General features: G+C 51.5%; 1 protein-coding gene across 1 annotated transcript in view; it reads left to right on the top strand.

Moving 5' to 3' along the window:
• The window catches only part of LOC119949985 (maestro heat-like repeat family member 5), a 63,854-nt gene extending 45,904 nt beyond the window's left edge, over window positions 1–17,950 (top strand). The window contains 12 exon segments of the mRNA XM_038771842.1: window positions 1,526–1,689; window positions 2,691–2,805; window positions 3,618–3,761; window positions 4,011–4,187; window positions 7,629–7,778; window positions 8,216–8,221; window positions 8,408–8,463; window positions 9,154–9,220; window positions 14,731–14,833; window positions 17,689–17,734; window positions 17,876–17,916; window positions 17,919–17,950. Of these exon segments, the coding sequence (XP_038627770.1) occupies window positions 1,526–1,689; window positions 2,691–2,805; window positions 3,618–3,761; window positions 4,011–4,187; window positions 7,629–7,778; window positions 8,216–8,221; window positions 8,408–8,463; window positions 9,154–9,220; window positions 14,731–14,833; window positions 17,689–17,734; window positions 17,876–17,916; window positions 17,919–17,950 (1,101 nt within the window).
• The last annotated feature ends 5,678 nt before the right edge of the window (window positions 17,951–23,628 follow it).

The raw sequence follows: 23,628 nt of genomic DNA, 5'->3' as shown, positions 1-23,628 counted from the left end.
AAGGAAGGTGAGGAAGGGGTCAAAGTCGTTAAAGAAGTTGGAAGTGGGGCCGGGAGGGCAGTAGATGACCGCTACAAGAATCTGGAGGGGGTGGGAGAGGCGAATAATGTGGGCTTCAAAAGAAGGGAACGAAAGGGAAGGGGGAGGAGGGATAGTGCAAAAGCGACATTGGGGGGCGAGAAGGAAACCGACACCTCCTCCTTTTCCGATGAGTCTGGGGGAGTCTGGGGGAGTGGGAGAGCCAATTGTCACCTCGCTCTTCTTCATGGTCCCCCTGGACTTGCAGCCATTGGGAACTCCCAGAATTCAGGGCCAAGAGACCTGGCCTGGCCTTGGATGAGGGTCTAGAGGCCCCTCCCCAACTCCACCAGGGAGCCGCATCTGTGGTTCAGCTTGGCTGGGCCTGACTATGGGAGTACAACACAGACATTCTCCTCTTCCTCCTCGCCATCCTTCTCCCTTCCTCCCTCCCTCCCTCCCGCCTGCTCTGACTTTCATGGCCAGTGTCCTAGTCCCAGTTCTGAGCAGCTGAACCATCCTGGATTGGAGAGATCCAGCCCCTGCCCAACAGGCTTAGTCCAGTGACAAATGGCCCAGAGGAGACGTACACCAACCAGCCAATCAGTGGCACCTGCCAAATGCCTTCAATGGGCAAAGCAATTTGCTAAGCCCAGGAAGAGAGCTGTCTCCTGGGGGAGGAGGTAGTGTGGAGAGGGAGGTGGCAGTGTGGAGGAGGTGGGCGCAGGGTGGTGGGGAGGAGCAGCTTAGAGAGGGAAGGGGCAGCCAGGAGGGGGAGGGGGCAGTGTGGAGGGGGAGGCACTGTGGGGTGGGAGAGTCACTGTAAGTGGTGCTGGCAGTGTGAAGGAGGTGTCAGTGTGGTGGGAGGGAGGTAGTATAGATGTGGGGAAGCAGTATGAAGAAAGTAGTAAGCCAGTATACAGACATCTCGAAGAAGAGTTCTGGGAGAGAGTAAGAAATGAGAGGGAGCAGAAGACTGAAACTAACTTTCAAGAGATCAGCTTGTCCTACCCCTTCCGACAGGCAGGTGAATAGTACCCCAACTACCCTTTCCCTTAAACCCTCACAGGGGCAGAGACTGCCCAGCCCTACTGGAGGCCAGGGGCTGGGGTCCATCCTCCTCGAGACCTGCTGAAATGCCTCCTGCCTCCGCTGGCCCTTTCCTTTTTGCTTGTCTCCCCGGAGGGAGTGGACAAAAGATGGTTTAGCTGAAGCAGAGAAGGATGTAGGGGTGGCTGTTTAAGGCTTTGGGACCCGAGGGCAACTGGAAAGAAAGCAGGGGTTTTTATTCCTCCCTCTTCACTGAAGGTGAGACTGAGGATGTCGGCTTTAATCACCACAGAGAGGGAGGGAGCCTAGGCACCAGAAAAAATATTCCTGCCTGGCAAGGCTGTTGATGAGGGAGGCCACACCAACTCCTTACCTACCTGCACTGGAGGCCAAGGCATGGATGGGGTGAACTCTCTGGGTCTCCCAACCAGAGGATTCTGGAATTCTGGGATCCAAGACTAATTTTTGCTCCCCCGGATCCAGCACGGCCCTGGAAGTTGTCAAGACCCTCCTCTCCACCTCAGGCCACTGGAAAGATCTGGCGCACGTGGAGCTTCAGAGCGGCTGGGATCTGTTGGCCAGCTTGGGCACCTACCCCAAGGGCCTCACCCTCCTCGCCAGGTACTGCTCCCAGCTCCACACCCTGGTCTGGAGGACCCCTCCACCCTCCTTCCTGCCTCCCCTTTCCTCTTCCTCTCCCACTCTGTGTGCTTTCCTCCATTCAACCTCCACCCCTGCCCGGGCCCCTCCTCTGACTCCACACCTTCCATCCACCTGCCCTAGTCTGCGGGGGATGGGGGCCCTTCCTGCTCCCCCTCCCCCTCTTTCACCTGGGCTTCTTCCCTGGTGTATACTCAGGATTACAGATGCTCAACATCAACAATCCAGAACAAAACTCTCCCCTACCACCTGCTCCTTCTCCTCCTCCCACCTCTCCCACCTGGTTTCCCTCCCTTGCCTCTGTCGACCCATTCCCACTCCTTGTCCCCTCTGCCTGTCTGCCGTGAGCCCTCTGGATGAACCGCCCCGGAGGTAGCCGTTACTCCATTATTCAGTTTGGATCATCTGGGTCCATATCCTCCCTCCTGAGGCTGAACGGCGGTGGGGTGGGTTAATCTGCTCACCAAGCCCTGCAGTCCTTGCCCCGAGACTCTTCTCTGGATAATAATGATAGCATTTGTTAGGCGCTTATGCCCCGACACTTTCTGCTGACCCATCCACTCCTGTCCCCTGACCCACAGCTTAACCTTCTGACACCAACCTCTCGTTGGCCCCACCTATCCCTCATCTTCCCAGCCGCCCCTCCAACCCCCTACCCTCCCGTCAGCCTTTTTGCCCTTTAACCTTCCCACCCACCTATTCCCTCTGACAGACACTTTCGCCAATGCCCCTGACCTTCCCCCTGGCCCACCCACACCCACTCACGTCCCTACGAGGCCTGCCCACCTGGATGGACTCCCTGGATGTGCAATCTACCCACACTCTTCAGAGTTCACTCTGACTCACCTGCTTCATTTTATCGTGCATAATTAGAGTCTTTGTGAAAATGGGGTGGGGAGAGGGGAGTGGTCAGTGACTCTCAGGGGCGAGGACTTGCCCAAGACCTGTGCTTCCGATGTCAGGGCCATGGTTCAGAACAGGTGTCCTCAGCTCTGGGCAGTATTAAAGCTCACGGTCCCCGGCCTGGAGAGCGAGCATGAGAGAGAGCGGAAAGTGGTCATTATGATCTTCACAGAGGTGGGACATCTTCCTTCTTCATGGTTTCTTGAGCAGGAGGGGACCCCTGGGAGGAGGACGGTGGGAGCAGAAGCAGTATTTAGAGACCACCAGAAGGGAAGACTTCAGTTAGTAGTAGTAGTAGTCATTGTGTTTATAAAACAGATCACAGTAAGAAGCACTGGGAAAGAGTATACAAGTGGGAATCAGGCAGAGACCCTGTCCCTCGAGCGGCTGGCAATCTATGAGGGCCTCCAGTCCGACCCCGACGATCAAAGCTTGGGGAAGGTCATGGAGATGCCCCCTCAGGAGACCCTGCTGGAGCCAGGGCCTGGAGCTGACTTCATTCTGGGCCAAAGCGGAACTGAAGGCTGCCTGGGCCCTGGAGAGACTCCAGGGTCTGTTGGGAAAGTAGCCAATAAGACCACCAACAGAAGTGCGAGGAGAGCCTGAAACCAGAAGAAGTAACCCAATCCACCAAGGAAGTAACAATAGATGGAGGGGAAAACCAATCAACTAAGGAAGTAACAATGGATGGAGGGTGAGCAGATGGAGGGGACAGGGCCAAACACACCAAAGAGGCACAAAGCCCAGCACTGGTGCAGGGGGTTGGCTGTCTAGGATGTCTGAGATGTATGGACTCTCCCCTCCCCGACCCCAGCCAGAGACACAAGGCCACAAAAGGGGGCAGGCTACTGCTTGTGGGGATGGAACTAGGACAGGGTATAATCCCAGAAAAGTTCCCTGAAGGAGGTGGCCTTTCAGAAACAGCTCTGGCTTGAGAAAAGAACTGAGCTCCCTCCAAAGGGAACTCAAACTTTTCCCTCCCACAGTTTCTCCACAGCCCTACGATGCTTCAGGAGCTGCCCAAACACACCATCCTGTCCCTCCTTCACAAGTCGCTGGCAGACCCCAGTCCCGCTGTCTGGGTCATCGGCCTGCAGGGTCTCGGGAATGTCCTGTTCCACCCTGAGAAGGTGTGAGTGAAGAGCAGAGCCCGAGATTCCTCTCTTGACCCTCTAGAATGGGGAAATGAGAGCCCTTGGGGCCTGGCCCTGGCAGGAGCTGATGGGACCCATGGCAGAAATTGGGGCATAGGGAGACGGGGGCGGGCCACTGACCTAAAATTGGAAGGAGGAGTGGCGGGGAGGTGGGGGCTGGGTTGAGGGTGGGGAGTTTGGCCGGGGACAGTGTCTCCTGCTTCTTTTTCCTCTCCTGCTCTGCAGGGGGTGCTACTCCAGGCCCAGCTGGGAAGATTCCTGAATGGGTTCTACCAAGACAGGGAGCAGGTGGTCACTGGAGTGATGGACACCATGTCCGATATGTTGTACCGCTTAACCCAGAAGGGGGCAGGCCCCCAGAGCTTGGACATCGCCCTCACACTACGCCCATTCTTTGATGATGTGAGTGCGTGTGTGCATAATAATAACAATAATAAGAATTAGTAATTACAGTCTTTGGTAAGCACTTACTATGAGTCAAGCACTATATTAAGCGCTGGGTTTGATACAAGATCAAAATCGGGTCAAACAGTCTCTGCCCCAGACAGAGCTCACAATCTAATAATAATAATACTAATGGCATTTATTAAGCGCTTACTATTTGCAAAGCACTGTTCAAAGCGCTGGATATCTACTATGTTGAATCCTTATTGTAAGGATGAGAAAAGTGAGGTGCAGATAAGTCAAGTTACTCATTCAAGGTAGACTGTGAGCCCACTGTTGGGTAGGGACTGTCTCTATATGTTGCCAACTTGTACTTCCCAAGCGCTTAGTACAGTGCTCTGCACACAGTAAGCGCTCAATAAATACGATTGATTGATTCAAGGTCACACAGCAAGCAGTTGCCAGAGCCAGAGTTAGAACACAGATCCTTCGACTTGCAGGCCTGGGCTCTTGCAGGAGTGAGTGGGAGTGTTACCAAGAGGGACTCTGTACTCAATTGTGTATGATTCGTGGACAGATGTGTGTGTGGCAGGTGTGTGTGCATTTGTGTTGATGTAGTTACCCAGATGTATGTCCCTCTGAATACGTATGGCCTTTATGCAGGCATGGGCATAGCTGTGTGTGCACATGCACATGCATGTATGTGACCACATGCACATTCATGGGTGTGTGTGTGTATGCGTGCTGTTCACAGGCCTGCAGAAGCAGCACTGAGCCTAAGCAGAGCACTGACCAGGTTCTGGCAAATAGGCAGTAGAAGGGGAGTGACGGGGTTTTGCCTGTGCGGAGAGGGCCAGCTAGTGTGGGGTAATCATGTCATGCAAAATGCAGACATGCAAGAGGTTAAAAGAGTCAGAGCACAGACTCAAATGATGGAAACCAAGGGAGTCACAAGGAAATCAGTATGTAAAAGTTGAGCTGGACGTTTTTAGTCAGATCAGGCACAGTTGGGCAAGGCTGTGCAGGAGATAAGAGGCATTTCCAGGCCTGGGCCTGGGGCTCTGAGTTCAGCCCTGCTTCTCTTCGATGGTGATGGAAAAAGCAGGAACCATTGTGGCCTGGTGGAAAGAGCACGGGCCTGAGAGTCAGAGGACCCAAGTTCTAATCTTAGTTCCTTCCCTTCTCTGCTGGGTGATCTTTGGCAAGTAACTTAACTTTTTCAGACCTCAGTTCCCCCGTGTGGGACCTGGACTGTGTCCTAGCTGATTAACTGGCATCTATTCCCATGCTTCGTACAGTGCCTGGCAGATAGTGAGCATTTAACAAATTACATAAGGAAAAAAAAAGAAGGTTCGACAAAGCCCTCCAATTGAGGCCTGGCTGGTCTTACTATGGGGGAATCATTTCAAGATCTTGAAAGACTTTTCAAGGTTGACAAACATTTTCATTAGTTGTCAGAGATTTATTCAGCTGATGTTGTCAAACGATTTTATGGGCCTGGGGGTGAGGGGTGCAGATCAGGAGCTAAGGTCAACAGAAGGACCCCTCTGAAGCCACCCCAACTCTGGGTTTCCAGGGTATTGGGTGGGGCTTTTCCTTCCACCACACACACTAACCTGCCCTAGTGAGACCCCTCTGGGTTGAGCCCCTACTCAGCCTCCCTTCCACACTGACCCAAACCCAGGGAGACCCTGCTGGGTCGGCCTCTCCCCAACCCTACTGGAGGAAGACCCCTCTGGGTTGGCCTTCTCCTTCTTCCCCGATTCAGCTTCACTCCCACACTAACCCAGGCCCAGGGAGATTCTTCGAATTCCTCAACAACAACACTCTCCTTGACCCCCTCCACTCTGGCTTCCGTCCCCTACATTCCACGGAAACTGCCCTCTCAAAGGTCACCAATGACCTCCTGCTTGCCAAATCCAACGGCTCATACTCTATCCTAATCCTCCTTGACCTCTCAGCTGCCTTCGACACTGTGGACCACCCTCTTCTCCTCAACAAGCTGTCTGACCTTGGCTTCACAGACTGCGTGCTCTCCTGGTTCTTCTCTTATCTCTCCGGTCATTCATTCTCAGTCTCTTTTGCAGGCTCCTCCTCCCCCTCCCATTCTCTCACTGTGGGGGTTCCCCAAGGTTCAGTGCTTGGTCCCCTTCTGTTCTCGATCTACACGCACTCCCTTGGTGACCTCATTCGCTCCCACGGCTTCAACTATCATCTCTACGCTGATGACACCCAGATCTACATCTCCGCCCCTGCTCTCTCCCCCTCTCTCCAGGCTCGCATCTCCTCCTGCCTTCAGGACATCTCCATCTGGATGTCTGCCCACCACCTCAAACTCAACATGTCCAAGACTGAACTCCTTGTTTTCCCTCCCAAACCCTGCCCTCTCCCTGCCTTTCCCATCTCTGTTGACGGCACTACCATCCTTCCTGTCTCACAAGCCTGCAACCTTGGTGTAATCCTCGACTCCGCTCTCTCGTTCACCCCTCACATCCAAGCCGTCACCAAAACCTGCCAATCTCAGCTCCACAACATTGCCAAGATCCACCCTTTCCTCTCCATCCATACCACTACCCTGCTCATTCAAGCTCTCATCCTATCCCGTCTGGACTACTGCATCAGCCTTCTCTCTGATCTCCCATCCTCGTGTCTCTCCCCACTTCAATCCATACTTCATGCTGCTGCCCGGATTGTCTTTGTCCAGAAACACTCTGGGCATGTTACTCCCCTCCTCAAAAATCTCCAGTGGCTACCAATCAATCTGTGCATCAGGCAGAAACTCCTCACCCTGGGCTTCAAGGCTGTCCATCACCTCGCCCCCTCTTACCTCACCTCCCTTCTCTCCTTCTACAGCCCACCCCGTACCCTCTGCTCCTCCGCCGCTAATCTCCTCACCGTACCTCATTCTCGCCTGTCCCGCCATCGACCCCCGGCCCACGTCATCCCCTGGGCCTGGAATGCCCTCCCTCTGCCCATCTGCCAAGCTAGCTCTCTTCTTCCCTTCAAGGCCCTACTGAGAGCTCACCTCCTCCAGGAGGCCTTCCCAGACTGAGCCCCTTCCTTCCTCTCCCCCTCGTCCCCCTCTCCATCCCCCCCATCTTACCTCCTTCCCTTCCCCACAGCACCTGTATATATGTATATATGTTTGTACATATTTGTTACTCTATTTATTTTACTTGTACATATCTATTCTATTTATTTTATTTTGTTAGTATGTTTGGTTTTGTTCTCTGTCTCCCCCTTTTAGACTGTGAGCCCACTGTTGGGGAGGGACTGTCTCTATATGTTGCCAACTTGTACTTCCCAAGCACTTAGTACAGTGCTCTGCACACAAAAAGCGCTCAATAAATATGATTGATGATGATGATTCCTCTGGGTTGGTCTCTTCCCCCATCTCCCCCTCCTTCCTGCAATGACCCATCCCAGGGAGACTTCTCTGGCTGAACACATCCTTTCCAGGAGAGAGACCAGGTCTGGGCTGCAGCTATCTCCCTGTTTGGAGACCTGGTGACTGTGATGAAGGGGAAGGATCGGTCCACCCTCAAGACCCAGGTGTGCCGGAGCCTTGTCTCGCTCCTCCTGCATCTGAAAGACAACAGTCCTTCGGTGGTGACCATGCGTACAACTCTGAGACTAACCCCCTGCTCTGGGTGGAGGGGGCCTCCGGGACTGGAGGGGACCTGTGAAACTTGGGGGACCTCGGTCACCAGAATTTCTGAGGGAGAGAGAGCAGAGTCCCTGTGACCAGTTTGCTAACACTGTGCAGAGCCCTGTCCTCGGCAGGATGGAAAAAGTCAGGCCCCTGCCTTTGAGGAGCTCACAGGCAGAAGATTAACAAGGCTCCCAACACGTAGCACAGCCTTGCAGATAGGTTTCAAAGTTTCAGTCCCCAAAATTATCACCAGCCCAACCCATTGCCAGAGTCCCAGTGACAGTGCACATGGTGGTCCTGGGCATCAATATGCACGAGGGGTTGAGTAATCAATTAATCAGTGAAATTTATTGACCACTTCCTGAGTGCTTGGGGAAGTGCAAGATAAAAGGAGCTTACAGTCTCCTCTTATATTTTTCACTTTTCCCCTAAAACTCATCCTCACCTCCAGCCCAATTTCTTTTAGACCCAAACCCAATTTCCTTTCAGGACCAGGTCATCAGGCTTAAGCCAGTTTAGCCGGCCTAGTGCCCAGCACCCCCCTCCCCTGGGGTGGAGAAATTCCCAGTCTCATCTTACCTTGCAGAAATCCAAATTTGCCTTCTTCCGTTGTGCTGTCTTCCTCAAGTTTCGGCTCCGCCAATCAATCAATCAATCAATCAATCGTATTTATTGAGCGCTTACTGTGTGCAGAGCACTGTACTAAGCGCTTGGGAAGTACAAGTTGGCAACATATAGAGACAGTCCCTACCCAACAGTGGGCTCACAGTCTAAAAGGGGGGAGACAGAGAACAAAACCAAACATACTAACAAAATAAAATAAATAGAATAGATATGTACAAGTAAAATAAATAAATAAATAGAGTAATAAATATGTACAAACATATATACATATATACAGGTGCTGTGGGGAAGGGAAGGAGGTAAGACGGGGGGATGGAGAGGGGGACGAGGGGGAGGAAGCAGGAAGGAGGGGGCTCAGTCTGGGAAGGCCTCCTGGAGGAGGTGAGCTCTCAGTAGGGCCTTGAAGGGAGGAAGGTCATGGGTTCAAATCCCAGCTCTGCCAATTGTCAGCTGTGTGACTTTGGGCAAGTCACTTCACTTCTCTGGGCCTCAGTTACCTCATCTGTAAAATGGGGATGAAGACTGTGAGCCCCACGTGGGACAACCTGATCACTTGTAATCGCCCCAGCTTTTAGCACAGTCCTTTGTACATAGAGTAGGAGCTTAATAAATGCCATCATTATTATTCCCTCTTATTAAAACATTTGCCCCATCTTCTTCTCTCCTTGACTGCCATCTTCAACCGTTCGGTCTCCAACAGCTCCGCCGCACACTGTTCTGCACGTTGGCCTGGGAGCAGGGCCTGAGCGCCCGCCACTTCATCTGGACTTGCCTGGTGAGAGGATGCTCCTTGGGCTGAGCTACAGGGATGTGATCTGCAGAGGTGCCCTTAAGCTGAGCCATGGAGCACCCCTCAACTGAGCTATGGGGCAGACTTATGGGGGTGCACTGCGGGCCGAGTTGTGGGGATGTGATCTGCGTTACTGCCTCTAGGGCTGGGGCTTGGGACCCTCCTCAGCTGAGCCATGGGGAAGACTTGTAGGGGCACACAGTGGGTTGAATGGTGGGGTTGTGATCTGAGGAAGGAGACCCCCTCACTCCCTGAAGGCTAGTAAAAACAGTGTGGGAGATCCTTGCAATACAAGGGCTGGGTGAGGGGGTGGGTGGTGACTCCTGAAGTAGCCCTCTGACCCACTGAGCCAGACACTTGCACTGAAGAAGAGGTTCAGGAGGCTTTTGGGGTTCCCCTACTGCTCCAGAGCAAGTGGCTTCCCCTTGACATGCCCCCTGCCCAGTCACCTGTCATTCAGCTGGTCCCAAGAGGATCCTGAGTGATCACTTCCTCAAGTTTCTCTGTTACTCTGTTACTCTGTTATTCTATTTATTTATTTATTTATTTATTTATTTATTTATTTTACTTGTACATATCTATTCTATTTATTTTATTTTGTTAGTATGTTTGCTTTTGTTCTCTGTCTCTCCCTTTTAGACTGTGAGCCCACTGTTGGCTAGGGACTGTCTCTATATGTTGCCAACTTGTATTTCCCAAGCACTTAGTACGGTGCTCTGCACACAGTAAGTGCTCAATAAATACGATTGATGATGATGATGATGATGATCGCTACTGCAGTCTCCTCCATAGTGGGGACCTTCAGCAGGCCTGAGCCCCCTTAGCCCACATAGATGTACTAGCAAAGTGTCTTCCTGTCATAGAGGGGAGGCAGGCTCCCCAGAGCCCCCATCTTCCCTGGTACCCTCCCTTAGCAAAGTATAGACCACCACCACCAGCAGCAGTGGCAATCAATCAATCAATCAATGATATTTATTGAGCATTTACTGTGTGCAGAGCACTGTACTAAGAGTTTGGGAGAGTACGGTACAATAAGTTGGTAGACATGTTCCCTGCCCTCAAGAAGCTTACAATCTAGCAGCAGCAGCAGCATCTCCAAACACCTGGACAGAGGGGATGCTGCTCCTGCCTCCTCCACCCCAACATAAGCACACACAAATGGGCACACACACATATGTGTGTGAACATATATGCACACACAGAAGTGCAGTCTCAGGAACAGAACGGAAGAAGAAAGAAGAAGACAGAAGAAGAAGTGTGGCCATGTGGAAAGAGCATGGGCCTGGGAATCAGAGGACCTGGGTTCATATCCTGGCTCTGCCAATTTGTGACCTCGGACTAGTCCTGTAACTTCTCTGTGCCTCAGCTTCCTCAACTGTAAATGGGGATTAAATTTTTGTTCTCCCTTCTACTTAAACTATGAGCCCCGTGTGGGACAGGGACTGTGTCTGACCTAATTAATTTGTACCTACCCCGGCAGTTAGAACAGTGTTTGACCCATAGTAAACACTTCACAAATATCATAAAACAGAACTAACTGTGGTATTTGTTAAGCCCTTACTATATCCAGACACTGTACTATGTGCTGGGGTAGATACAAACTAATCTGGTCAGACACGGTGCCTGTCCCACATTAAGTGACTTACCCAAGGTTACACAGCAGACAAGTGGCAGAGTCAGAGTTAGAACCCAAGTCCTCTGACTCCCAGTGCCATTCACTTTCCACAAGGCCACTCTGCTTCTCTGCCGGTCACAGTCCGGGTGACTGGCATTTGCCTCACGAATGCACAAAAGGTCTGGACTGAGACGCTAGCCTCTTGGGACACCAAACCTCATCTGCAAAGCCCCTGGACCACTATTCAGCCTTGATCACAAATGTCCCCCTTCTTCTCTCCACTCCCACCCCACAGTGGATCCAAGCTTTCCTCTCCTGGCCAGTAGAAGAACTGGACTCAATGCTCGTGCTGAGGGACTTGGTTTTATGGCTATATCAATCAATCAATCAATCGTATTTATTGAGTGCTTACTATGTGCAGAGCACTGTACTAAGCGCTTGGGAAGTACAAATTGGCATCACATAGAGACAGTCCCTACCCAACAGTGGGCTCACAGTCTAAAAGGGGGAGACAGAGAACAGAACCAAACATACCAACAAAATAAAATAAGTAGGATAGAAATGTACAAGTAAAATAAATAAATAAATAAATAAATAAATAAATAGAGTAATAAATATGTACAACCATATATACATATATACAGGTGCTGTGGGGAAGGGAAGGAGGTAAGACGGGGGGATGGAGAGGGGGACGAGGGGGAGAGGAAAGAAGGGGCTCAGTCTGGGAAGGCCTCCTGGAGGAGGTGAGCTCTCAGCAGGGCCTTGAAGGGAGGAAGAGAGCTAGCTTGGCGGATGGGCAGAGGGAGGGCATTCCAGGCCCGGGGGATGACGTGGGCCGGGGGTCGATGGCGGGACAGGCGAGAGCGAGGTACAGTGAGGAGATTAGCGGTGGAGGAGCGGAGGGTGCGGGCTGGGCAGTAGAAGGAGAGAAGGGAGGTGAGGTAGGAGTGGGCGAGGTGATGGAGAGCCTTGAAGCCCAGGGTGAGGAGTTTCTGCCTGATGCGCAGATTGATCGGTAGCCATTGGAGGTTTTTGAGGAGGGGAGTAATATGTCCAGAGCGTTTCTGGACAAAGATAATCCGGGCAGCAGCATGAAGTATGGATTGAAGTGGAGAGAGACACGAGGATGGGAGATCAGAGAGAAGGCTAGTGCAGTAGTCCAGACGGGATAGGATGAGAGCTTGAAAGAGCAGGGTAGTGGTTTGGATGGAGAGGAAAGGGCGGATCTTGGCAATGTTGTGGAGCTGAGACCGGCAGGTTTTGGTGACGGCTTGGATGTGAGGGGTGAATGAGAGAGCCGAGTCGAGGATGACACCAAGGTTGCGGGCTTGTGAGACGGGAAGGATGGTAGTGCCGTCAACAGAGATGGGAAAGTCAGGGAGAGGACAAGGTTTGGGAGGGAAGACAAGGAGCTCAGTCTTCGACATGTTGAGCTTTAGGTGGCGGGCGGACATCCAGATGGAGATGTCCTGAAGGCAGGAGGAGATGCGAGCCTGGAGGGAGGGGGAGAGAGCAGGGGCAGAGATGTAGATCTGGGTGTCATCAGCGTAGAGATGATAGTTGAAGCCGTGGGAGCGAATGAGGTCACCAAGGGAGTGAGTGTAGATTGAGAAGAGAAGGGGACCAAGCACTGAACCTTGGGGAACCCCCACAGTAAGAGGATGGGAGGGGGAGGAGGAGCCTGCAAAAGAGACTGAGAAAGAACGACCGGAGAGATAAGAGGAGAACCAGGAGAGGACGGAGTCTGTGAAGCCAAGGTCAGATAACGTGTTGAGGAGAAGGGGGTGGTCCACAGTGTCAAAGGCAGCTGAGAGGTCGAGGAGGATTAGGACAGAGTATGAGCCGTTGGATTTGGCAAGCAGGAGGTCATTGGTGACCTTTGAGAGGGCAGTTTCCGTGGAATGTAGGGGACGGAAGCCAGACTGGAGAGGGTCGAGGAGAGAGTTGTTATTGAGGAATTCTAGGCAGCGAGTGTAGACAACTCGTTCAAGGAGTTTGGAAAGGAATGGTAGGAGGGATATGGGACGATAACTAGAAGGTGAGGTGGGGTCAAGAGAGGGTTTTTTTAGGATGGGAGAGACATGGGCATGTTTGAAGGCAGAGGGGAAGGAACCAGTGGAGAGTGAGCGGTTGAAGATGGAAGTTAAGGAGGGGAGAAGGGATGGAGCGAGAGATTTCATAAGATGAGAGGGAATGGGGTCAGAAGCACAGGTGGCCAGAGTAGCACTTGAGAGGAGGGAGGAGAGTTCCTCTGAGGATACCGCTGGGAAGGATGGGAGAGTAGCAGAGAGTGTTGAGAGCCGGGGGTTGGAGAAAGGGGGGAAGAGACTTTGGGGAGGTCGGACCTGATGGATTTAATTTTGTTAATGAAGTAGGAGGCCAGATCGTTGGGGGTGAGGGAAGGAGGAGGGGGAGGAACCGGGGGCCTGAGAAGGGAGTTGAATGTATGGAAGAGCTGGCGGGGGTGATGGGCATGGGTGTCAATAAGGGAGGAGAAATAGTTTTGTCTGGCAGAAGAGAGGGCTGAGTTAAGGCAGGAAAGGATAAACTTGAAGTGAACGAGGTTGGCATGGTGTTTAGACTTTCGCCAGCAGCGTTCGGCAGCTCGAGCATAAGAGCGAAGGAGGCGGACAGTGGCAGTGATCCAGGGCTGTGGGTTAGTGGTGCGAGAGCGGCGAAGGGAAAGGGGAGCGAACGAGTCTAGCTGAGTAGAAAGGGTAGAGTTGAGAGCAGTAATCTGATCATCAAGACTGGGTAGAGAGGAGAGGGTGGCGAGGTGGGGTGTGAGGCGCTCTGAAAGATGGGTGGGGTCCAGAGAGCGGAGATCTCTGTGAGGGAGTAATACGGATTTACAGGGGAAAGGAGTGTGAGTGAGGAGGCAGGTGAGAAGATTATGATCAGAGAGAGGGATCACAGAGTTGGTGAGGGTGGACACAGTGCAGCGGTAGGAGATGATGAGGTTGAGGGTATGACCAAGTTGGTGAGTGGGTGAGGTGGGGTGGAGGAAGAGGTTGGCAGCGTCAAGGAGAGATAGAAGGTGGGCGGCAGAGGAGTCGTTAGGGATATCCATGTGGATATTGAAGTCTCCGAGGATCAGAGTGGGCATGGAGAAGGAGAGAAGGAATGTGAGGAAGGGGTCAAAGTCGTTAAAGAAGTTGGAAGTGGGGCCCGGAGGGCGGTAGATGACGGCTACAAGAATCTGGAGGGGGTGGGAGAGGCGAATAATGTGGGCTTCAAAGGAAGGGAAGGAAAGGGAAGGGGGAGGAGGGATAGTGCGAAAGCGACATTGGGGGGCGAGAAGGAAACCGACACCTCCTCCTTTTCCGGTGAGTCTGGGGGAGTGGGAGAAGAAGAGGCCTGCACTGCAGAGAGCAGCAGAAGAGACCGTGTCGTCCGTCGACAGCCATGTTTCAGTTAGGGCGAGGAGGAGTAGAGAACTGGAAAGGAAAAGGTCCAGGATGAAAGGGATCTTACTTAAAACCGAGCGGGGGTTCCAGAGGCCACACTTGGCATCAGCTGTCGAGGGAGGGGAGGGAGGGGGAAGGGTGCGAGGGGTGGGGAGGGTTTGGATTGGGATGAGTTGGCGGGGGCCTGGGCGGGGAGAGTGGGAAGGGGGGTGGCGATGGGAAAGGAGAACTGGGATGGGGTGGGGGCAGGGAGAAGGGGAGGGGGGGGCGGGAGGGAGAAGCGGAGGACCTGCGCTGGTACAGAGGAATCCTTGGTAGGGGTTGAGGGGGAGCGGTCTTGGTGGGTGAGAGGGAGGGCTATATCTAAGGTCTCCTGGGCTTATCGCAAGCTGGGTGTCCCTGGGAGGTGTAGGGGAATGGGGGCGTGGAGGGAGAAGTAGGACATTCCCACTGAGCTCTCCTCTCTATCCCAGATGTCGAACAGCAGTGATGAATTTCACATCCACCTCTCCCAGGCCCTCGGCTACCTCCACAGCCCCCTCCAGCACCTGCGGATGGCTGCAGCTACATTCATCGGTGATTCCCGGCCTTCCAGAACCACCTCCCTCCCTCCCTTCTGCCCCTCCCTCTCTCCTTCCTTCCCTCCTCCCACACTGTAGTCATTAGATCTGAACACATGCTGAGCAGGAGGGGTCTCCCTCTATCTGGCACCCCATGAGTGCTCTGGGCGGCCCCGACCCAGCTCAGCTCCCTCCCCGGAAGCCTCTTCCAACTACTACATCAGCCTCCTCACTGACCTCCCTGCTTCTAGCCAGTCCTTTCTCCAGTCCATGCTTCACTTTGATGCCCACATCAGTTTTCGAAAAACTCATTCTCAGCACATCTCCCCACTCTCTAAAACCTCCAGGGTTGCCCACCCATCTCCACATTGAGGAGAAACTCCTCACCATTGGATTTTAAGTACTCTATCAGCTTTCTCCTACTACAACCAAGCCCACACACTTCACTCCTCAAACACATCCTTCTGCCTCAATCTTGTCTTTCTCATCTTTGACCCCTTACTCGTGTACTTCCTCCTGCCTGAAACTCCCTCTCACTTCATATCCATCAGACCATTTTCCCCAGCTTCAAAATCCTACAAAATGGTCTCGCCTCCAATTCTCTCCTTGAGCCCCTCCAATCTGGCTTTCGCCCCCTTCATGCCACAGAAACTGTCATCTCTAAAGTCACCAATGATCTCCTTCTTGCCAAGTCCAAGGGCCTCTACTCCATCCTAATCCTCCTTGACCTCTCAGCTATGTCTGTCACTGTGGACCACCCCTTTCTTCTGGAAACATTATCCAACCTTAGCTTCAGTGACACTGTCCTCTCCTGATTCTCCTCCTGTCTCTCTGGCTGTTCCTTCTCAGTCCCTTTCAGAGCTTTCTCCTCTGCCTCCTACCCTCTGACAATGGGAATCCCTCAAGGTTCAGTTCTGGGTCCCTTTCTATTCTCTATCTAGAGCCATTCCATTAGAGAACTCATTTGCTCCAAGGGCTTCAACTACCATCTTTATATGAATGATTCCCAAATCTGCATCTCCAGCCCTGACCTCGCTCTCTTTTTTTCCAGTGGTATTTGTTAAGCACTTACTATGTGCCAGGCAGGGTTCTAAGCTCTGGGGTAGATATAAGGTAATCAGGTTGGACAGAGTCCCTATCTTGCAAGAGGCTCAGTCACAATCCCCATGTTTACAGATGAAGTAACTGAGGCATAGAGAAGTAAAGTGACTTCCCCAAGGTCACACAGCAAACAAGTGGTGGAGCCAGGTCCTTCTGACTCCCAGGCTTGTGCTCTATCCACTAGGCCAGGCTGCTTTTCTCTCTTTCTCTGCAGTCTCACATTTCCTCCCGCCTTCAGGACGTCCCTACTTTGGATTGAATGATTGAATGAATTGGATATCGTTCTGACACCTCAAACTTATCATGTCCAAAACAGAACTCCTCATCTTCCCAAGCAAATCCTTTCTTCCCTGTCTTTCCCATCACCGTAGACAATCAATCAATCAATCAATCAATCGTATTTATTGAGCGCTTACTATGTGCCGAGCACTGTACTAAGCGCTTGGGAAGTACAAATTGGCAACACATAGAGACAGTCCCTACCCAACAGTGGGCTCACAGTCTAAAAGGGGGAGACAGAGAACAGAACCAAACATACCAACAAAATAAAATAAATAGGATAGAAATGTACAAGTAAAATAAATAAATAAATAAGTAAATGAATAGAGTAATAAATATGTACAACCATATATACATATATACAGGTGCTGTGGGGAAGGGAAGGAGGTAAGATGGGGGGATGGAGAGGGGGATGAGGGGGAGAGGAAGGAAGGGGCTCAGTCTGGGAAGGCCTCCTGGAGGAGGTGAGCTCTCAGCAGGGCCTTGAAGGGAGGAAGAGAGCTAGCTTGGCGGATGGGCAGAGGGAGGGCATTCCAGGCCAGGGGGATGACGTGGGCCGGGGGTCGATGGCGGGACAGGCGAGAATGAGGTACAGTGAGGAGATTAGCGGTGGAGGAGCGGAGGGTGCGGGCTGGGCAGTAGAAGGAGAGAAGGGAGGTGAGGTAGGAGGGGGCGAGGTGATGGACAGCCTTGAAGCCCAGGGTGAGGAGTTTCTGCCTGATGCGCAGATTGATTGGTAGCCATTGGAGGTTTTTGAGGAGGGGAGTAATATGCCCAGAGCGTTTCTGGACAAAGATAATCTGGGCAGCAGCATGAAGTATGGATTGAAGTGGAGAGAGACACGAGGATGGGAGATCAGAGAGAAGGCTGGTGCAGTAGTCCAGACGGGATAGGATGAGAGCTTGAATGAGCAGGGTAGCGGTTTGGATGGAGAGGAAAGGGCGGATCTTGGCAATGTTGCGGAGTTGAGACCGGCAGGTTTTGGTGACGGCTTGGATGTGAGGGGTGAATGAGAGAGCCGAGTCGAGGATGACACCAAGGTTGCGGGCTTGTGAGACGGGAAGGATGGTAGTGCCATCAACAGAGATGGGAAAGTCAGGGAGAGGACAAGATTTGGGAGGGAAGACAAGGAGCTCAGTTTTCGACATGTTGAGCTTTAGGTGGCGGGCGGACATCCAGATGGAGATGTCCTGAAGGCAGGAGGAGATGCCAGCCTGGAGGGAGGGGGAGAGAGCAGGGGCAGAGATGTAGATCTGTAGACAACACCACTGCCCACAGTAAGCACACAATAAATACGATTGAATGAATGAGGTCAGAGCACTGAAGCCAGGAGCCTGGTCATCTCTCCCTTTCCATCATGCTCCTTCTCCCTCCCAGTGTCCCAACTCTTCCCATTCCTTCTCTTCCTCTTGATCTTCCTCTGGCCCCCCCGTCCATCCTATCCCCTCCCTGCCTCCTCCCTGCCCGTCCCTTTCACCATTTTCCCTGAAGCTGAGACCTTACATTCCTTTCTTGGAGCTTTTGAAGATCTACAGCGGGACCCTTTTAGACTGTGAGCCCACTATTGGGTAGGGACTGTCTCAATATGTTGCCAACTTGTACTTCCCAAGCGCTTAGTACAGTGCTCTGCACACAGTAAGCGCTCAATAGATACGATTGATGATGATAATGATGATGATGACCCTGACCCAGCCATCAGGGAGTTTGCCAGGAGACACTTCGGTTCCTGCAGGAGGTAGCCAGACTCCACTGAGCCACCAGACCTTGGTTTCCACCTGGCCTCCAGCGTCCTTCATTAGTGGCTTTTCATCATCATCACCAATCGTATTTATTGAGCGCTTACTATGTTCAGAGCACTGTACTAAGCGCTTGGGAAGTACAAATTGGCAACATATAGAGACAGTCCCTACCCAACAGTGGGCTCACAGCCTAAAAGGGGGAGACAGAGAACAAAACCAAACATACTAACAAAATAAAATAGAATAGATATGTACAAGTAAAATAAATAAATAAATAAATAGAGTAATAAATATGTACAAACATATATACATATATACAGGTGCATTTTCCATTAAAGAGAGTTTCCTTGGTCAGTCAGGCTTCAGTCTCCTGCTTCTCTTCCTCTTTGCTTCACCTCTCTTTTTTTATGTGGCTCATTCCCCGCCTTAACGCATCATCATAATGATCATGGTGGTACTGGTTGATCACTCATTCTTTGCCATGCACTGTGCTAAGCGCTGGGATAGATACAACACAATCTGATCAGATGGTATGTATTGAGCACTTAGTATTCATTCATTCATTCAATCATATTTATTGAGCGCTTACTGTGTGCAGAGCCCTGTACTAAGGGCTTGGGAACTACAAGTTGGCAACATATAGAGACGGTCCCTACCCGACAGCGGGCTCACAGGCTAGGAGGGGGAGACAGACAACAAAACAAAACATATTAACAAAATAAAATAAATAGAATAGTAAATATGTACAAGGAAAATAGACTAATCAATCTGTACAAACATATATACAGGTGCTGTGGGAAGGGGAAGGAGGTAAGGCAGGGGGGTTGGGAATGGGGAGGAGGGGGAGAGGAAGGAAGGGGCTCAGTCTGGGAAGGCCTCCTGGAGGAGGCGAGCTCTCAATGCTATTCCTTAATTCAATCGTATTTATTGAGTGCTTACTGAGTGCAGAGCACTGTACTAAGCGCTTGGGAAGTACAAGTTGGCAATATATAGAGACGGTCCCTACCCAACAGCAGGCTCACAGGCTAGAAGGGGGAGACAGACAACAAAACATATTAACAAAATAAAATAAATAAAATAGTAAATATGTACAAGTAAAATAAATAGAGCAATAAATCTGTACAAACATATATACAGGTGGTGTGGGGAGGGGAAGGAGGTAAGGTGGGGGGAATGGGAAGGGGGAGGAGAGGGAGAGGAAGGAGGGGGCTCAATCTGGGAAGCCCTCCTGGAGGAGGTGAGCTCTCACTGCTATTCATTCAATTGTATTTATTGAGCACTTACTGTGTGCAGAGCACTGTACTAAGCACTTGGGAAGTACAAGTTGACAACATATAGAGATGGTCCCTACCCAACAGTGGGCTCACAGTCTAGAAGGAGGAGACAGACAACAAAACATACTAACAAAATAAAATAAATAGAATAGTAAATATGTACAAGTAAAACAGAGTAATAAATCTGTACAAACATATATACAAGTGCTGTGGGGAGGGGAAGGAGGTAGGGCAGGGGGTGGGGAGGAGGAGAGGAAGGAGGGGGCTCAGTCTGGGAAGATGGGGGGGGGTCTCACCGGGCTTCAGCAGATGAGGGGGTCGGTGTCCGGGCCGCCCACCAGGCTCCAGAGTTTGGTTAGGAAGGCCGGGCCGTTGCTGGGCCCCGTGGCTCCGTGGGCCCCCGACAGCTCCATGCCCCGGGGTGAGTGCGGGCTGAGTGCGGGGCTAGCGCGGGCCGGCCACCCTCAGGCCCAGAATGGCTGCCGCCATCTTCAGCCGGGCAGAGCACTGTAATCTGTGCTTGGGAGAGTACAATATAACAGAGTTGGCAGACACAATCCCTACTTACAACAAGCTTACTGTCTGGAAGGGGACGCAAATGTAAATTTAGATAATTTATAACATATAATTGAAAGGTATGTACTGCAGCTTGGTGAGGTGCTCGATGCCAACAGGCATGATCTCCCTGAAATCTCCCCTGCTCCTCTCCAATCCCCGCCTCTTCCACCCTCCTTGACTCTCCCTACAGCTTGCCGCCAATCAATCAATTGTATTTATTGAGTGCTTACTGTGTGCAGACCACTGTACTAAGCGCCAATCACTCTCCTATGTTCTCCCTCTGGCCTGGAACTCCCTCCCCGTCTATATTCACCAGATCACCATTCTCCCCACCGTCAAAGCATTATTAAGGTCACATCTCCTCCAAGAGGCCTTCCCCATTTAAGCCCTCTTTTCCCCAGGTCCCTCTCTCCCTTCTGAGTCGTCTATGTACTTGCATCTGTAACCTTTGGAAATTTGATATTCATCCCACTCTGAACCCCGCAGCACTTATGTATATACCTTTAAATTATATGTTATAAATTATTTAGAAAGGGGACGTTTGTGTCCCCTTCCAGACAGTAAGCTTGTTGTAGGCAGGGATTGTGTCTGCCAACTCTGTTATATTGTACTCTCCCAAGCACAGATTACAGTGCTCTGCCCATACTAAGCACTCAATAAATACCACTGATGAGGATTCATTCATTCATTCATTCAATCGTATTGATTGAGCACTTACTGTGTGCAGAGCACTGTACTAAGCACTTGGGAAGTACAAGTTGGCAAAATATAGAGACGGTTCCTACCCAACAGTGGGCTCACAGTCTAGAAGGCAGAGATAGAGAACAAAACAATCAATCAATCAATCAATCATATTTATTGAGCGCTTACTGTGTGCAGAGCACTGTACTAAGCGCTTGGGAAGTCCAAGTTGGCAACATATAGAGACAGTCCCTACCCAACAGTGGGCTCACAGTCTAAAAGATTAAAAAAATAAAATAGAGTAAATATGTACAAATACAATAAATAAATAGAGTAATAAATATGTACAAACATACATACATATACACAGGTGTTGTGGGGAGGGGAAGGAAGTAAGGCGGGGGGGATGGGGAGGTGGAGGAGGGGGAGAGGAAGGAGGGGGCTCAGTCTGGGAAGGCCTCCTGGAGGAGGTGAGCTCTCAGTAGGGCCTTGAAGGGAGGAAGAGAGCTGGCTTGGCAGATGTGGGAAGGGAGGGCATTCCAGGCCAGGGGGATGACGTGGGCCGGGGGTTGATGGCGGGACAGGTGAGAACGAGGCACGGTGAGGAGATTAGTGGCAGAGGAGCAGAGGGTGCGGGGTGGGCTGGAGAAGGAGAGAAGGGAGGTGAGGTAGGAGCGGGCGAGGTGATGGACAGCCTTGAAGCCCAGGGTGAGGAGTTTCTGCCTGATGTGCAGATTGATTGGTAGCCACTGGAGATTTTTGAGGAGGGGAGTAACATGCCCAGACCGTTTCTGGACAAAGACAATCCGGGCAGCGGCATGAAGTATGGATTGAAGTGGGGAGAAACAAGAGGATGGGAGATCAGAGAGGAGGCTGATGCAGTAGTCCAGACGGGATAGGATGAGAGCTTGAATGAGCAGGGTAGCGGTTTGGAAGGAGAGAAAAGGGCGGATCTTGTCAATGTTGCAGAGCTGAGACCGGCAGGTTTTGGTGACGGCTTGGATGTGAGGGGTGAACGAGAGAGCGGAGTCGAGGATGACACCAAGGTTGCGGGCTTGTGAGACGGGAAGGATGGTAGTGCTGTCAACAGTGATGGGAAAGTCAGGGAGAGGGCAGGGTTTGGGAGGGAAGACAAGGAGTTCAGTCTTGGACATGTTGAGTTTTAGGTGGTGGGCAGACATCCAGATGGAGATGTCCTGAAGGCGGGAGGAGATGCGAGCCTGGAGGGATGGGGAGAGAGCAGGGGCAGAGAAGTAGATCTGGATGTCATCAGCGTAGAGATGATAGTTGAAGCCGTGGGAGTGAATGAGGTCACCAAGGGAGTGAGTGTAGATCAAGAACAGAAGGGGATCGAGAACTGAACCTTGAGGAACCCCTACAGTAAGGGGATGGGAGGAGGAGGAGGAGGAGGAGGAGCCTGCAAAAGAGACTGAGAATGAACGACCGGAGAAATAAGAGGAGAACCAGGAGAGGACGGAGTCTGTGAAGCCAAGGTTGGATAGCGTGTTGAGGAGAAGAGGGTGATCCACAGTGTTGAAGGCAGCTGAGAGGTCGAGGAGGATTAGGACAGAGTATGAGCCGTTAGATTTGGCAAGCAGGAGGTCATTGGTGACCAGCAGGAGGTCACTGTTGACAGCACTACCATCCTTCCCATTTTATAAGCCCGCAACCTTGGTGTCATCCTCGACTCCACTCTCTCGTTCACCCCCTCACATCCAAGCCGTCACCAAAACCTGCCAGTCTCAGCTCTGCAACATTGCCAAGATCTGCCCTTTCCTCTCCATCCAAACTGCTACCCTGCTCGTTCAAGCTCTCATCCTATCCCGTCTGGATTACTGTATCAGCCTCCTCTCCGATCTCCCATCCTCCCATCTCTCCCCACTTCAATCCATACTTCACACCGCTGCCCGGATTGTCTTTGTCCAGAAACGCGTTACTCCCCTCCTCAAAAATCTCCAGTGGCTACCAATCAACCTACGCATCAAGCAAAAACTTCTCACCCTGGGCTTCAAGGCTGTCCATCCCCTCGCCCCCTCCTACCTCACCTCCTTTCTCTCCTTCTCCAGCCCAGCCCGCACCCTCCGCTCCTCTGCCGCTAATCTCCTCACCGTGCCTCATTCTCACCTGTCCCGCCATCGACCCCTGGCCTGGAATGCCCTCCCTCCACACATCCACCAAACTAGCTCTCTTCCTCCCTTCAAAGCCCTACTGAGAGCTCACCTCCTCCAGGAGGCCTTCCCAGACTGAGCCCCCTCCTTCCTCTCCCCCTCCTCCCCCTCCCTATCCCCCCCTTACCTCCTTCCCCTCCCCACACCTGTATATATGTACATACGTTTGTATGTATTTATTACTCTATTTTGTTTGTACATATTTACTCTATTTTATTTTGTTAATATGTTTTGTTTTGTTGTCTGTCTCCCCCTTCTAGACTGTGAGCCCACTGTTGGGTAGGGACCGTCTCTATATGTTGCCAACTTGTACTTCCCAAGTGCTTAATACAGTGCTCTGCACACAGTAAGCACTCAATAAATACGATTGAATGAATGAATACATCATCATCAATCGTATTTATTGAGCACTTACTATGTGCAGAGCACTGTATGTGCAGAATATGCTCTGCACACAGTAAGTGCTCTGCACACAGTAAGTGCTCAATAAATACAACTGAATGAATGAATGATTGGATGAATGGAGGAGAGGAGGGGTCTGTGAGCCAAATGATGCTTCATAATAATGGCCAAACCACTACTCCCAATCAAGCTCACGAGGCACGAAGATGGGGGATAAACTGCCAACAGTGATGGCCTCCCAGAAGTTAGATATACCCCTGGACACGCAAGAGTTAAGGACAAGGATGGAAATGTTCCAACAGATGTCAACTTCTAACAATTGTTTTGTGTGATTCAAATCATCAAGTGGTGCAGTTGCTCTAAAAATTCACTTTCTGGCCTCTTTGAAAAACCAAGCTGTATGTGTCTGTAAAATCTGCCACTAATGCAACTGTACCTTGGGCACATACAGCATGCGTTTGGGGCTCTCCAGTCTACCAGAATAAATTTATTTCAAAACGTTGGCGCTTAGTGGAGCTCTATTGGTATCGCAGGAGTCCTTCAATAGAATACCAATTGCCATATTAGCCAAGTTAAAGTGTTTTTTTTTCTGCTCATAGGAAGTTGAAG

Source organism: Tachyglossus aculeatus, chromosome X1, assembly GCF_015852505.1.
Source record: "Tachyglossus aculeatus isolate mTacAcu1 chromosome X1, mTacAcu1.pri, whole genome shotgun sequence".
Taxonomy (NCBI): Eukaryota; Metazoa; Chordata; class Mammalia; order Monotremata; family Tachyglossidae; genus Tachyglossus; species Tachyglossus aculeatus.
The sequence above is the reverse complement of the archived record's forward strand: the minus strand, read 5'-3'. Positions and strand labels throughout refer to the sequence as shown.